The 16,645-nt window shown below is 59.9% G+C and overlaps 1 protein-coding gene across 1 annotated transcript in view; it reads left to right on the top strand.

The window, feature by feature from the left end:
- Positions 1 to 3,708: 3,708 nt before the first annotated feature.
- sev (receptor protein-tyrosine kinase sevenless) overlaps positions 3,709 to 16,645 on the top strand; it is a 130,994-nt gene continuing 118,057 nt past the window's right edge. Inside the window, exon 1 of the mRNA XM_037223375.1 lies at positions 3,709 to 3,901. Coding sequence (XP_037079270.1) covers positions 3,788 to 3,901 — 114 coding nt within the window. The 5' untranslated portion in view covers positions 3,709 to 3,787. The remainder of the gene's footprint in view (positions 3,902 to 16,645) is intronic.

Raw genomic sequence — 16,645 nt, 5'->3', positions numbered from 1 at the left:
ACAACAACAACTGCTCGAACCAAAGAGGGCTAACAACTGTTGGTGTTGAAAGTAACAACCAACGAACTATCATTAAGCGTACCTCACCTGAAAACGCCACCCAAATCACGCCTAAAGATGAAATTTGGCGTCAAGCCTTGGACGGAGATTTCGGACGCGGCTTTTTCCCAGGAACGTGTGGTGTACGAGACCTAAAACACAGCACTCAATGCTGGTAAACACGCGAGGAGCGAACGTTTGCCGTGGGCGTGTACACCACTAGCTGGTCGTATATAGCCACCAGACTCGCAGTAATGGGGCATAGTACAGCGCCAACGCCAATTTTAGGTAGACAGCAAAAGGCATCGTGAATCAAAATATATAAGAATCAAAATATTTAACTGCGCATTCGAAATATCTGTCCAAAGATGAATCAAACGTCGCAAGCATCTTAGAACGTTATTCAAGTACCTTTTTTGAGGTAACGAGTGTTCGCGAATGTTTACTGGTCGTTGCTTTGAACATGGATCTTCTGAGCAAGATACCTTCTGACCGTGTACTTGGAGCCGATCAGCGGAGCCCTTCAAGTTTGACGTCTCTGTTTCAGGCAACCTTTGGTACGGCTCGGTGCATCGGGTGTCAGGATCTGAAGGCCCGCATGGCTGCGCTCGTGGTGATTATGTTCGTGGTGTTTCTATCGTTTTGCTCGGTACCGGTCCTCAAGACCTCTCGACTTAGCCGTGTGCGCTTCTACGAGCCCTCAGCATAGTACCACGCATCAGGTATAAACATGTGGGAGTGGGAGGAGTGAGAATGGGAGTGGAGTGGGAGTGGGAGTGGTAGCAAAGGTGGGAGTGTGAAGGGTTGATCGTTGTACCGTCTTTCGTTGTTGGAAGTCCACAAAGATTCGGAACATTTGTAGTCCTTTACGCGAATCAGACGCAAAGCTTATCCACACCATCGGTACTCCTCCGTTTGACCAGTACATCATCGTGTGCTGAAGGTCGCTTAAACACTCACGATACCGAAAAACGTGGGGCTCTATGCTTTTCTTGTTTATATCACATATTACGGAAATTTCATTTGTATCTTAGTGCGCGACGTTACAGGTCAGCGTACATACCCCTGCTGAGGTCATGAACAGAGAATATTTCAACGCAGGCGCGCAGCCAGAGCCTCGGTAAGGGGTGGGCGAATAGTATAATAAAGAGCTCCCTGATAGTTAATAGGCCCCACGCCAAAAAATCGCCTGATATTACTCATTTGTTGATGAGGGCATGTTTTCCTTTTATATGTTGCATTTTTGTGTTCTGTAACTGAAATAGAATCCAGAAGCCGCCGCGATGTTAATTCTGTCCAAAGCTAATAGACAATAAACTACAAATGGTCCACTAAGTGGTTGAATAAAATGGATCACTGGCGCTTTCCATTTTACAATGTTTAAGTAGGCTCTTCTTTAACCGATACCACTCAGAAACCTTTTCAGATGTTTTTTTTAGTTGTGCAGAGATCAGGAACCCCGCCAATGTGGGTTGTAGATCACCATCACTACCAAAATGGGTTAACAATTCGTATAAACGTGGCCAAGCCATGTTTGTCCGGAAATATTCAACACTCAGTCAGAATCGATAAGTGATACACAACTTATGCAACGTCGTTTGAGCATGTGTGCTCGCACACCTCAGCAACAAAACTTCGATTTCAGTCGCTGCAGCCTACTTAGGATGCGCAGAGTCGGCCACGCGGTAAACATTAAGCAGTGCCCAGCAGGTGGGCGGGAATGATGACTCTCGTGGAAGAAAAACGCTTGAACGCCTTAGGACATAAAATCCTACAATTAAAACGTTGTCCGGGCATATATTTTCACCTGTGCGATTTTTGGATTGATGATAATAACGCATTGGCCTTTACAGCAGCGCGAAGAGGTGCTGCAGTCTGGCGGTCGAACTGGAAGAGTAAAGGTAGAATCTATTTGTTCCTGTTGCTATAGATGTTAATCTACACAGGGACAACATCAAACTTGTTAATAAGGTAAGTCCCTCCCTGATGCGGGAGGCTTTTTGACCTGGGCAGTTGGACCATGGATCGTCCCTATATATGGACGGGGATCCTGAATGTGACCTACAGCCAGCCCTCCGGGGCCTTCAGCCTTCCAATGGGCCCTTGGTCTTTGGTCTCGAGAGACCTTTCGGCTACTCTTCGGGTCTCCTCAAACACTTCCCCTGGCTGAATCGGGGCCACTTGCCGCCGCAGGACCCCTGCTAGGCACTGTGGCCCCTGGCCAACACAGGAGCCCCTCGTTGAGTCAAGGGCCCGAACATTGCACGTTGCGGGCCCCGGCCTCGTTCCTGTTCGGGAGATGAGTCTGAAGAGCTCAGACGGACATGGAGCTGACTGTTTGGCTCCGTGTCGAGGCCCTGCATATATGAGGGATAAAGAACCCTAATGACAGGGTTCTAAGAAAGGCCCTGTGACCGACTTTTCAGGCCACGGCACTACAGGTGGGGGTAGGGCACGAATCTGATTAGGCCATTAGTCCTTGGTCCAGACGAGCCCTTCGGCCCATCTCCGGACCTTCTCAAACAAAGTCCGTGACCGACTCTGGGCCACTAGCCAATACATGACCCCCTGTCAGGCACTGTGGGTCCTTGACAAACAGAGGGGTCCCAACCAGTGTAAATCACTGTCCCCGGCTTTGTTGCTGATTTGGGAAGTGGGCCCGCAGGCCCTTATCGACAGGAAGCCGACTGTGCAGCACTTGTGGTGCCTGACCAACATGTATTCGTGGTACTGACCGTCGGACCCGGTGGGCCCTCCAGGCTCTTCAGGCTTCCTCGAACCCTGCTTCTAGCCGACTAGGGCCACTCGCCAACACAGAGCCCCCATTAGGTCCTCTGGGGCCCTTACAGCCACCGCGGTCTCGATCAATGTAAATCACTGGCTGCGACTTTATTCCTGCTTGGAAAATGTGCCCTCAGGCCCATGCCGCCAGTGGACCGACTGTGCGTTACTGGTGGTGTCTGACCGACGTGTAGGCCCTTCGTGATTCAGGGGCCCCCTGAACAACGCGCAGGGTCCTCTGGCTGGCATTTAAGTGCCCGGCCCCGTGGGCTGGGGCCCCTGAATGCGACTTCTGGCCGGCCTTTCGGGTCGTTCGAGCCCTCAAATCGGGCCCTTAATCATAGATTCCGAGTCGTCTGAAGGGACCCTCGGAGCCTAAGGGAGTGGGACACGTGTCCCCTGCTCTGCCCCCTGCCTGCGCTACTGTTCCAACGCGTTGATAAATGATAATTTATATCTGAACGGAGTCCCAAAGGTGATGAACTTCACTAGCTTATGCCGATGCCTCGTATGCAAGGTGATGACAGTCATATTTGCTATCACCCCGCTCGTCTTACGCTTGGAATACCTCGGCTGACCCCCGATTAAGCCTGTCAGCGGAAGGCATGATCACACGCGTGCCTACCGATATCCCAGCAGCAGTCCTCCGCCGTTCTCCGACCTTTAACACGACCTCGGTCAGGTGTTTCCAGCACGCCCTGGCATTCCGCACGGCGACGTCCATCATGACCTGAGAGCGGCACAGACGGCCGACCAATCGGCGTATCCCGCCCCCCCCCCCCCCCCGATTTGTCCGGCCTCCCGCGGCCGCTGCTGGGCCGGGCGGCGGGCGGCCCGCTGGCGGGTTGTGCCTCCGCGCCGGTCAGTTTGCCGCCGCGCGGTGGAGAGACAGGGGGACGGCCCACGCGCGCGCGCACCATGCGGTCCGACCGCTCGGCTGACGCGTGAACCGGGAGACCCGGTGACCATGGAGGGCCACGGCGTCCGGTGCTGTGTTCTGCTGCTCTTGTGTGGCGTCGCTCTGGCGCTGGAAGTCACCGACACACAATGGGAGGAGAAATGCGAAGAGCTCTGCGTTAAGGTGAGTCGTGTTAGAGGGGGCTTTGTGACAGTGGTCTCCGCTAGGTGCAAACAGCGAACGCGTGAAATGTTACGGCCATTTAGCACTGCGAGCTTTCAAGCAGCTAGATTGATCATAAAATCAGCTCACAGTCCGCTCGGGGTCCGATCCGCGTTTGGTATGCTCGCATCTTTCGTTTTTCACTTGTGCCAAGTAATTTTCCACATGAACAGATGTCACATGGTGGTGTTGTCATCGCGCCTTAGCACACGAATGACACCCAGTCACGCATTTATGAACAATATATTTCCATGTTAGCATAACGACACGGCTTAACACTATGGCTGTGCATTGCTGTTTTCTATGACGATCGGTAAATAGCAGTACCGATATATATACTAGCTACATATAGACTAATCTCGAGCATAAGAGACGGCCACCCCAGGGCAAGGGAAAAAAATGAGAAGCAAGACAGGAATCCATCGGCAAAGCTGAAGGCACTCGTCACAGACGACCATGCATATGATAGTCCGTATAGCCGCTAAGTGTGTCCTATTCAATTATCTCTCGGTGACATAAGTTTTTCCCTTGTTTTACAAATAAATGAAGTTGAAGTCAACTTGTCAGTAAGGTCAGATGGACAATAAAGTATGTGTTATCAATAAGCACACAGCTGGGAGGCATGGGACGGGGGTTTGAGAAACATCGCTACAACAGATCAGCAGGAGCGAAGGCAATGGCCTGATAGTGCTGGAATCTGTTTATATTGTAGAACTATGATATTTCACGCATCTGAAGTGGATATCGTAAGTAGAACTGCTTATACGCAGCCGCCATCGATGAATTATACAAAATCGGTAGTTGGGTATAACCGACGCTTCATTCTATGTGGCCGAATTTACACCTTAAAAGTTTAGCCTGGTTACACCTGGTTTAGCTCCGATTCATGCTGTAGATAAGAGTTTTGTGACCGCTTATGCGTTGCGTCCGGTCCGAGTTCTCACGCGGGCCACTTGTACAAAATGTGGCGTTAAATTTCAGCCATCCAGTTCTCTCCACTCCGTCTTCTTGTAGACATTTGACGAGTCTCAGTCGGGAGAACGAAGCAAAAATGCCTGATATATCAGGGATCGTCACACCGAACGGCGTGAAAGGCTGCATTGCTTGACTTCAACGAAAGAAGAGGTGTCCAACATGTCACCGGTGCGGGCCACCCCGTCTTTCCTGAAGTCCCGCTTGCGATCGCTTTGTTTTTGGCTTGGCTTGGCCGTGTTTGTGCGCTCAAGCCGCCAGGCTGACGTGGTGAACGTCCACTCCCGGTCACAGGCCAGAGCTGAATCAGTCAAAACAAAAGTCCACTAGGTCAACAGCTGTGGTCGGCGGCGGTCCAGCCCTGTTTGGCTGGAGGCCCGCTGACAGAGTAATAGTAATAACTTTGCGAGATTATTTGACGGGGAACGCGGGATTTAAACCAATTCTTTCCCAGTGCTCACATACATGTCCCCTCGTTCATGCATCGAGCCCAAAGGATGCGACGAACCAGGACCCCTCCAAACTTAAGGGCGGTTTCACCTATGTAAATCTTCTGAGCCGGAGCGATCGGTGCACCTTGGGCCGTCGTTCCACACCATGCCAGTTCGCTCCCGGCTGACGACCGACCGCGCAACGCGTTTCACTTTCCACATTGCGGGTGAATCAAAGCGTGCTAAACTGTAGCGCAGCGGGGGCGCCAGTGCATGACGGGGCCTCGCCCGGGACCCGCTGCGTGCCACAGCTGGCTCATACCTCCGCCGCGCCGGCACCCCGAACCTGCTGTGACACAGCCAGCTCACACTCCTGCCCCGCTCTGCGACACAACCGGTCTACAACCCTGCCGAGATGATTGGCTGCAGGCGAACGCACCAACGTTTCCTGACGCATTCGTGCTTCTGTTGATGCCTTCTCTTCCTCGGTGCATTCTCGCTCGATGCACGCATATGACCGAGCTCGGTCTTGACGGTCCGAGGTCGTTCAGCACTAGGTCGTGCGGCCCGAGCTCCCGCCGAGGGACGGCAGAAGCCGAGAGCCCCTCAGACGAGACCCGAGGCGGGCGGAGTGGAGTGGCCGCCGGTGCCGGTCCACAGCACTCCGCTCGCTGTACTCCGCCGCACCGGAGTGCAGCGGAGCGGACCGAGAGCCGTGTACGAGCGTCGGGCCGGGCCGTGCGCCGACCTTGGCTCCAATAATTGGTCACATCCCCGGCTTGTGCAACCCAGCCCGAGTGGTGACGTTTGACGCTCGTGTGGCGACCTCTGCGGTGTCGGAGCCGGAGCGAGAGGGGAGCTGGACCTGGAGCCGGAGCCGGAACCGGAGCCGGAGTCGGAGCCGGAGCGAGAGGGGAGCTGGACCTGGAGCCGGAGCCGGAACCGGAGCCGGAGCCGGAGCCGGAGCCGGAGCCGGAGCCCTAGCCGGGCGAGAGGGAGCTGGATATGGAGCCGGAGCCAGAGGCGGAGCCGGAGCCGGAGCCGGAGCTGGAGCGAGAGGGGGCTGGATATGGAGCCGGAGCCGGGGCCGGAGCCGGTGTGTCACAAGCTCTACGTAGACGTGTGACCTGAGCTCCAAGGCACTCACTGTGATCGGAGGCCCGTGGGCACTGGCCAGGAAATAGGCATGTGACCCGAGCTCCAAGGCGCTCGCTGTGATCGGAGGCCCGTGGGCACTGGCCAGGAAATAGGCATGTGACCCGAACTCCAAGGCGCTCGCTGTGATCGGAGGCCCGTGGGCACTGGCCAAGAAATAGGCATGTGACCCGAGCTCCAAGGCACTCACTGTGATCGGAGGCCCGCGGGCACTGGCCAGGAAATAGCGAACAGGAGTCCAGCATGTTAAGATGAGCAGATAGGGGTGGATTTTCAACATCCAGCAAGTCGGCACACATTGCTACCAGCATCAATAATATATGCCTGCGTCTAACAATGACTTAAATGTCGCACATCGGTGTGCTCTGAGCGACAGCTGGAGAGGATGCGTTATCATACATGAAGTTCACTCGTGCATCACGATCTAAGATCATCGCTTTGGTGCCGATGCGGTCCAAAGTTTCTGAATACAAGCGAACCTCTGAACATATTTGGACGTCTTTGTGTCTGCGTCGTTGGGCTATAAACGGTTGCATATAAGCGGGTCAAAGGTTTCCAAGCTTCGCGTACATGCAGCCGTCAGCATCGAGTCGGCTGGCGATGCGTGCATCAGTGTGCATCGGCGACGCGTGCATCGGTGCAAGTGATGCGAGAAAAGAGGAACGTCTATCGATCAAGCCTTGGTGTGCAATCCGTGACCGTGTGCTTGAGGTGCTGAGCGAGATATGCTGTTTGTTTGAACAAACCATCGAACTCGGCTAGCGCCTGCCTGCAGGATGTTTCTGGGCTACATCAAGAGACATTTTGTGTTGCCGTCTACGCCCATTTCTACTACGTCATTCTCTCGGTTCTTTGTTTGTTTAACTTTCCATGAGATGCAGCAAGTGTCGGAGATACTTCCTCGTCGAGGTGGATAAAATGAGCATAACATTCTGGTGCTTATTACATCAAGTAAACAATTTACGCCGTTAAGATATTCATAGCATTTATAGCGTACGCTGAAATAAGACATCACTTTTGAAGCCAGAGAGGTCTGCAGTGGCAGTGTGGGGTCCTGCCCTAGGCGGTAAGCCCAATTTATGCATTAAACAAGCCTGGCTTCTGGCTTTGCGTTGAGCTCCGAGCTGCTGAACATGACCCAGTGAACACCATGGCGCGCGCTGCCTCAGCGCCACCGGCGGCCGCCGCGCCGTGCCGGTGCTGTGCCGACCACCTTCAGGGGACGCGTGTGACGGTTACGGCGGTGTGCCAGAGCCCGAGCGTCGCACACGCGCTGCCGCCGGCCCCGCTGGGACCACCGACGCGCAGGTCACCGTCGCCCGGCGACGGACGATAAACAGGCGTGCCGGCCCGCGCCCGCCGGCCGCCCGCTGTTTATACAGCGGGCGTGATTAGTGGCGTCCCGTGCGGACACCTCGGCGGCGCCGGCCAACACCTTTAGCGGTGTCTCGTGCAGACAGGCACCAGCTCCAGTAGCGTCTCGTGATTACTCGGCGCGCGGACTCCTCGGCGGCGCCGACCAACACCTTTAGCGGTGTCTCGTGCAGACAGACACCAGCCCCAGTAGCGCCTCGTGATTACTCGGTGCGCGGACACCTCGGCGGCGCCGGTCACCACCTTTAGCGGTGTCTCGTGCAGACAGGCACCAGCCCCAGTAGCGTCTCGTGATTACTCGGCGTGCGGACACCTCGGCGGCGCCGGTCACCACCTGCCGCTCGGCAGCCGCTCCAATCTGGCCGGCGCGGAAGCCGCTCATTGTTCCTCTTATCACCTGGACCTAATGGAGCCCCGCCGGAACCCCTTCGGAGGCGCACGCAGCAAAAACGCCGGCCGGCGGCGCGGGGCCGACTCCCGCGCCGTTCGGAAGCAGTCGGCGCCGGCGCCGGGCCACGAGGGGATCCGACGGCGGCGCACCCCGTTATTACCCAGCCCCTGTCACGGGTGCAGTGTGCGCCGGCACCCGTACAGGTCACGTGATCAGATCGGCTGGCGCTCCGAGTCAAGGTTATCACGGGAGCGGTGTCGGACGTAAAAACGGTGTCATTTCGGCTAACGAGGTCCGATCAGGCCCTGACGGTGTCGGCGCCTGGCGTCCGCCATACGGTCGTCACTCCATTGACCCGCGGCGGCGGCGTCAGGCGCGCGTCCGAAAGCAGCGGCAGCCTATCTGAAGGCATGCCTTCGCGGCGGCGGCGACTGCGACGACGACGGGCCGCACTGCCCGCTCTGGCCGGCGTCGGCGGCGCCCTCCCACCTGCCGGCTCGCGGCGGCGGCGACTGCGACGACGACGGGCCGCACTGCCCGCTCTGGCCGGCGGCGGCGGCGCCCTCCCACCTGCCGGCTCGCGGCCGGTGTTTTAGCCGGACCGGATGTCGCCCCCGCGGCCACCCCTCGCAGTGTGGCTGGAGTCAACAGGCGCCGTCCGCACGGGGAGGCCTGTGTCCACACGGCGGCGGCGACCGCAGGCCCGGCCGACGCGGAGACGGCTCGCCCCGGCCGCCGCGCACATTATGCAGATCGGGCCGGGCCCGGCGCCCATGTGCCAACGACGCGCGGCGGCGTTTCGTGCGGATCGGTGTCGGAGGTGTGGGGAGGGAGGGGAGGGGTCCCTCGCACCTCTGCGGTAGGGCGGCCGGCGGCGGACGGCGACCCCTGCCGCAGACGTGCCGAAATTCAGCCACCTCCGGCGACACGTCCTATGTGACGGCCTTCAGCGCACGTGACTGGCGTTGTGCTGTCGTCATAGCGCCCTCATATCGAAACTAACAATGCAGGCCATGCAGGCAGAGCGACCGTCCGGCGGTGGAGACATGTTTGATCACAGGTCTTGCCTCTGGTTTCCTGACCGCCGTTCTACTGAGCGCTTTTGTTGCGATGTCCTCACACCATGATTATGTCGCGTGAAGATACTCGCGTATAACAGCGCACACAATGCGAGCACCTGCTCCGTGCGAGCATTTGGCCGGATACGAGCCCCGATACGCCCGACCGACGCCCCCCCCCCCCCCTTCCACCCGGCTCCCGCGGCCCAACGCCGGTGGGGTGGAGTCTGCGTCCAACACGCCCGGGGCGCGGCCACCGACGCCCGGAATCACAGCTGATTCTGGGCGCGGTATGTACGCCATTGTGTCGGTATTCGCGGACCACGGGAATTACCGGGAGTGGACGGACGGGCGGATATCGACAGGAATGCGGCCTCGGACAAATTACAGCGTTGGCCCGGCCGGCGCCACCGGCGGCGGTGCGTGCCGGACAGCTGTCCGGTGGACAGGCCACTCCAGGAGCTGGCCAGGACACTCCGAACTCGCAGACATCCAGCGGCTGAGCAGGACACTCCCGACTCGCAGTTAAGATTCCAGCAGCTGAGCAGGACACCCCGGACTCGCAGATAAGATTCCAGCAGCTGAGCAGGACACTCCGGACTCGCAGATGGCATTCCAGGAGCTGAGCCGGACACTTCGGACTCGCAGACAACATTCCAGCATGAGCAGGACACTCCGGACTTGCGACGACATTCCAGCAGCTGAGCAGGATACTCCGGACTTGCAGCTATTCGTGACCGGTGGACGCAGATCACCGATGTCCAGCAGGCGCAGATCACCCGTGCGTATTGAATGAAAAGCCCTGGCCAAACTTACCCATAGAAGGCAGGGCATTAGCCAGGACAGTCATGCCATGCAGACTCGCATCTGCCCACTTGCTAGCACCACGCTATCAACCACGCTTTCAGACATGGCACTTTGAGGACGCTGTTTCCTAGTGGTTGAAGAGCATTCTGGGTCCGCAGCTGATGATGGACCAGATCCCCAGATCCGCGGCTGCCCAGTAGGAAAGATAGCGAGGCGTCTCAGCACGATATGTCACACAGACCTCCACCTGGACAACGCCGGCCGTCAGACCCCCAGCTGTATGGGGCCGACCGTCAGGCCCGCTGGTCACACAGACCCCAGCTGTATGGGTCCGGCCGTCAGACCCGATGGTCACACAGACCTCCAGTTGCGTGGGGCCGGCCCGTCAGTCCCGATGGTCACACAGACCTCTAGTTGTACGGGTCCGTCCGCCAGATTCGCTGGTCACACAGGCCTCCGTTTGTACGGGTCCGGTCGTCAGACCCGATGGTCACGCAGACCCCCAGTTGCACGGGGCCGGCCCGTCAGACCCGCTGGCCAGTCGACACCCTTCAGGGCGGCCCTGGGTGCCTGCGGCCGAGGCAGGCCGGCTCGCCGGCAGGGCCGGGCTCTGAGGGCCAGACGGCCGGAGCACTATCGCGGAGGGCTGGCCGAGATTGTCGGCCAGCTGCCGTGAGGCCGCCGGAGAGTAGCCGCTCTGCCTCCCGGTTACTCACAGCAGACGGCCGGCAGGCGGCAGCGTGCCTCACATTCCGTCCGCTGCACGCGACCCCTCGGCGATCGCGGCAGACGCGCCGCCGCCGCGCCTGGTAACTGGCCGCCGTCATCCCAGCCGAGACACGTCGTCACCGCCAGCCGTCTTGGCCAGGTGGACCGGGAAGCGAGCCGATGCAGGGCTAAGGCACAGCTTCTTCTTGTTGAAGCACTTGCCGTCAATCTGATTTCAATCAGGTGCGCATGTGCGAATACAAATATAAGCTCAAAGGCTGTTCTGAACCTCTCTTTTCTCCCACCGGCGCGGCGGCTTTCAAAGCTAGCATGTTCGCTTTACTCACCACCGGCAACGCGAATGTGCACATAGGTTCGTGTGTGCGTTTGTGCGAGTGTCTCTTAATGGTGGCAAAGCGTAGGTGCATGAAGATTGTCGTCCACACGTCCACACAACACCCGGCGACCCCAGCCTCACCCTCGTGAGGCGTGCTCGTCCCGCCCAGCTTGTTACGCAACACACCCGTGCCCGCCCGTCGCCCTGAAGCGTCCCCCCATTGAGCGCTGATCACGAATTGAGCCATGCACCTGTCGGTGCCTGCCGGTGTGCACTAATGGCCTCGTCCCCTCCCCCGCCATCCGCTCCGATCAAGGCCACCTGGTGACGTTGTGCGATGCCTGCGTTCGGACACGCCAGCGGATGTGTCGGAGCGCGGCCGTGTGTCCGTGGCGACAGCCGTGTCGGCGTCCAGACAGGTGACGGCGGCGGCAGCGGGTCCCGGGCCTGGCCAGGTGTCGGTGCCGACGGCGGCAGCGGGTCCCGGGCCTGGCCAGGTGTCGGTGCCAGCGGCGGCAGCGGGTGTGACGGCGGGCACTCGTCTCCACTCCTCCGCTGACGAGGACCTGCTGACGTCACGTCAGGTCGGGTCTGACCTCCTGACGTCATATTTGTCGACGTCAGAGCGTGGGGCCGTCGGGGGGACGCAGGTGGCCGCGGGGCATCAGGACGGCAGTGCCCGCCGACACCACCGGTGCCGCTGGCGGAGCTGGAGCCCGTGAATGGTGTTGACGCCGTCGTCGCGGCGGCGATCCTTCTGTTTGGCCGGTCACGGCCGGCGCCCCAGAGATTACGCCATTCCGCCCCAGTTGTCGGCTGCGGCGGGGGAGCACCGCTACACCGTGGCCCATTGCGCAAATCATGCGCGTCTCCGGCCGGCCTGCTGGCGGCTGCGGCCCAGCCCAGTATTGCCCCGCGGCCGCCGAGCAAAAGCGGCGGCTACCGGGCCCGCTCTCTCCGTGATGCCGCTGGCGCCGGGCGCGGCTCGGGTGCTGGTGACGTTGCGGGCGGCGCCGGTCAGCTGACAGCGGGAGCTTCACGATCTCCGGGGCTCGACGGTGGCGGCTGTCCGGGACAACAGCTGCACGCTCTGCTGCTGCGTCCGAGCGGCGTGGCCGTTCGTGGTGATGCGCACAGAGAGAACCTCACTGATCGCTGCCACGGACAGTTTGGACGGCGGGGTCTCGCCTTCAAGTTGATTTGGGCTGCTGTAATGCCCAGGTTTTGAGACTGCCATTTCCACACATTGCCGCAAGACTGATTTTGGAGTCTAGACAAGTTGGCCGTCCAACCAGCAGCCTGTAGAGGTAGGCTTCTGACGTCATTGCTACACTACAGGATATCGTCATGACCGATTCCAGCCAGTGATGAGTGATTGCATCTATCTGATCGATGTCGGGTTGCCTACCCTGTCCCTGATGTGTCCGTGCGACCGCCCTCTCCCAAGCGCGTCCGCGCGCCGTCACGGTGCGTAGGGGTTCGGGTCGGACCCCCCAGCCGAGGCCGGGGCCGAGGCCGGGGCTGGCGCGCCGGGCTGGCGGCCAGCGCACGACGGCCTGACGCTCGGCCGCTGCTGCCGGAAGCGGCCTGGGAACGCGGCTGGCGGCGCTGCACGAGTGCGCCGCCAGTGACACGTCGCCGGCGGAGTGGCCGTCACGCGCCGCCGCCGCCGACCTCGTCTGACCTCTGCACGGCCCGACCGGCCGGGCACGCTCCGACCCGACACGGTCGGCCAGAGACGCCGGCACTGACGGGGAGTGATGAAGGAGGTTGGGAAGGCGGGCGTGCATTCGCCCTTCCAACAGTCCCGGACGGGGCAGATTCCCTAGCATACTCCGCGTGGCTTTACTCGTCCGTTTCCCAAGGCACAGAGGAGACTGCCGCTGTTCTGAACTTGCAGGGGCTATTGAAGCTTGTCTGGTGGTCTGAGGTCAGCCGTAATCGCGCTGGGCAGCGTTTTCACGACCGCCGCCGGGTAACGTGCGTCATCGTCTGCGAGAAAGCCTCCTGGCGCTGTTCTTCGTGCGGCCCGTCTCTGGCGTGACTGCGTTGAAGCCTGTTTGTATTTCGCCGGTACAGAGCCAGCCGCCAGGAGGCACGGTCCCTCTCCAGCGGGCGTATCGACCTCCCTGTCGGCCACGCCTCTGCCTGATCGGGTATCGGTCAGGCCGCTTAACCTCTGGCCGCTGGGGTCAGGGGGCGCTGTTTTTGCGCTCGGGCGACATGGCGAGCGATCGAGAGCTCACGGTCCGCCCCGCCCCCTTCCCCACACGCCCGACAAATAGGCCTACAACTGTATCAATTAGCCAGCCTGTCGAGCGACGGGTCGGCGGGGGCGGCCGGGCGCGGCCGTGGCTCTCCGAGGCTGCCCTCCGCGGCACCGGCGTGTGATGCGCGCCAGCAGCGTGTCGCAGGCGCCTCGGCCAGCGCGCCGACCAGTGGCGGTGCCGCGCCGTGCCAGGGCTGCCGGAATGGGCCGATGCGAGCCGTGCACGCCACACGGGTCCTCGTTAGCCGCCGCCGGCCAGGCGAGTGGACGGATTTATGTGCGCTGGCGGCAGCAGACTCGACCGAGTAGCTGCCTGCCAGAACACATCAATACTGTAATTAGGAGCGCGGCCGCCTCGGCGACGAGGCGGGATGCGAGGCCCGCGCGCGCGCTCACTGCTTGGCCGCTCGCTCGGCAGCAGCCGCCGCAGGGAGGCGCCACAACCGCCGGCCCTCCCATTATCCAATTGAATCATTGAGCCAATTGGCCACGGGGCCCGCATGCTTTTTGCCGAGGTCGAGTACGGTGTATGCAAAAAGCATGCAAATGGAGGAGTCGGTAGAGCCCTGTTCGCAGTGGGCACCAGTGGTCACTTGGTGCAGGATACCACGTGGGGCACGTCGTCTTCTCATTCAGATCAATTGCTTTAGAGAGCTTACTACGCGGATATTTGCAGTTACACTTCGGAGTAGTGCGGTCAACACCAGCTGCATCTGCAGCCACGTTGCATGTCCGTTAGACGCTTGACATCCCGTTCAAAGCCCTCATCAAATGACCGCTGAATAGTAGATGCTCACGTCATGTCCATGTTCAGTTTATTCACGAATCATTCCAACAAGTGCCTTATTGTTTGATTCGGTACAATTACAATAGGAGCATGCGTGCAATATTAAGACATGACAGTAACGCGATCGCATTCGCACGTTATCAAGCATTTCGTCGTGTAAACAACTTTGTGGAAAACAACATCATTAAGTAAAACATAAATCGTCGAAGCATGCTACACAACGGCAAACAAGCAAATATTACACCATGGGACCGTCTATGCCGTCTAGTCTGGTGCGAAGCTCCTCGGGGGTGCACGAGGCGGTGACGGTCGGCGGCAGGCGGCCCCTGGATGAGGTCGGGCGATACGAAGTGATCGCCCGGCCTCGCCCAGGCGATAAGAAGACCGCCTGCGTGCCACCGACAGGCGAACACAGAACCGACGCGCCACCGACAGGCGAGCACAGAACCGACGCGCCACCGACAGAGCTGGCAGATCAAGGGGGCCCGCCGCTGCCGTCCCGGTGACGCGTTGGCATACAGCGGCACGTGGGGTGAACAGCGACCGCATAGCCGCCGGAGCCCACGAGTCGTCAAGGGCGCTGAAAACAGCGGGGCCATCACGGTGGGTGACAAGGTCACCATCACCGCGCCAGCCCAGCGCTTGAGCAGTCGCCGTCATCGATCTCACCGACGAGCATCGGTGACGATCCTGGCCCCAAAGTTAATCACCCCTTGCACTCTGTTTAGGTGACGCGCTGCAGCCCCACGTCAAACCGAGAGGCAGTACAGAAAATGAGGGAAAACATGGACTGGATGAAAGCTTTACGGACCTTGGGCGTAATCCATGTCGTGCATATCGTGGCACCATGTCATGGCATAGACCGTGCTTGTGGGCGCCATTTCTAGCTATCGCACAGTTTGGGAGTTCACGGGCTGCTTTGCGTTACACCAAATCAAATCGACGACTGGGGTGCGAACTACAAGTGGTGTCCTGGATGGCAACGACGCACCGGCATGAAGGGACCGTATTTGCCAGGGGGACGCCTCAGTTGTTTGCCACACGTTTTCGCCGCGGGTGCGATCCCCGCATTACACCGGACCAGACCGTTGAATGCGAGAGTGTGTCTCGGTGCCGCGTCTCCGGGTGGACCCGGCACCGGTGTACACCTGCGGGCGGCCGGACCCGGCACCGGTGTACACCTGCGGGCGGTCGAACCCGGCACCGGTGTACACCTGCGGCTGGCTGGACCCGACACCGGTGTACACCTGTGGGCGGCCGGACCCGGCATCGGTGTACACCTGCGGCTGGCTGGACCCGACACCGGTGTACACTTGCGGGCGGCCGGACCCGGCATCGGTGTACACCTGCGGGTGGCCGGACCTGACACCGGTGTACACCTGCGGGCGGCCGGACCCGACACCGGTGTACACCTGCGGGCGGGCGGACCCGGCATCGGTGTACACCTGCGGCTGGCTGGACCCGACACCGGTGTACACTTGCGGGCGGTCGGACCCGGCATCGGTGTACACCTGCGGGTGGCCGGACCCGGCACCGGTGTACACCTGCGGGCGGCCGGCCGGGCCCGGCACCGGTGTACACCTGCGGCTGGCTGGACCCGACACCGGTGTACACCTGCGGCCGGCTGGACCCGACACCGGTGTACACCTGCGGGCGGCCGGCTGGACCCGGCACCGGTGTACACCTGCGGCTGGCTGGACCCGACACCGGTGTACACCTACGGCCGGCTGGACCCGACACCGGTGTACACCTGCGGGCGGCCGGCTGGACCCGGCACCGGTGTGCACCTGCGGGCGGCCGAGCGCCCGGCTCGGGCAGGCGGAAGCCAGGCTCATTCATTGGAGGCTTCCCCACCTGTCTGCATGTTCCCACCGTTGCTGGACAAATTGGCTAATTAGAGTGTGCAGCCGGCGAGCAGTGCATGTTCAGAGCTCGAGGTCCTCGGACAGCAGAATAACTGGGGACAGTGACCGGCAGATGATCCGACCCTTAGACGGACCGACACATTGCCTCATGGGCATGCCACCGATGAACAGATGACCCTCAGATGAGCCGACACATTGCCTCATGGGCATGCCACCGATGAACAGATGACTCTCAGACGGACTGACACATCGCCTCATGAGCATGCCACCGCTGAACAGATGACCCTCAGACGGGCCGACACATCACCTCACGGGCATGCCACCAATGAACAGATGACTCTCAGACGGACCGACACATCGCCTCATGGGCATGCCACCAATGAACAGATGACTCTCAGACGGACCGACACATCGCCTCATGGGCATGCCACCAATGAACAGATGACTCTCAGACGGACCGACACATCGCCTCATGGGCATGCCACCGGTGAACAGATGACTCTCAGACGGACCGACACATCGCCTCATGGGCATGCCACCGACGAACAGAT

This window comes from Pollicipes pollicipes, unplaced genomic scaffold (assembly GCF_011947565.3).
Source record: "Pollicipes pollicipes isolate AB1234 unplaced genomic scaffold, Ppol_2.1 Scaffold_4881;HRSCAF=5763_pilon_pilon_pilon, whole genome shotgun sequence".
NCBI classification, from domain to species: domain Eukaryota; kingdom Metazoa; phylum Arthropoda; class Thecostraca; order Pollicipedomorpha; family Pollicipedidae; genus Pollicipes; species Pollicipes pollicipes.
The sequence above is the reverse complement of the archived record's forward strand: the minus strand, read 5'-3'. Positions and strand labels throughout refer to the sequence as shown.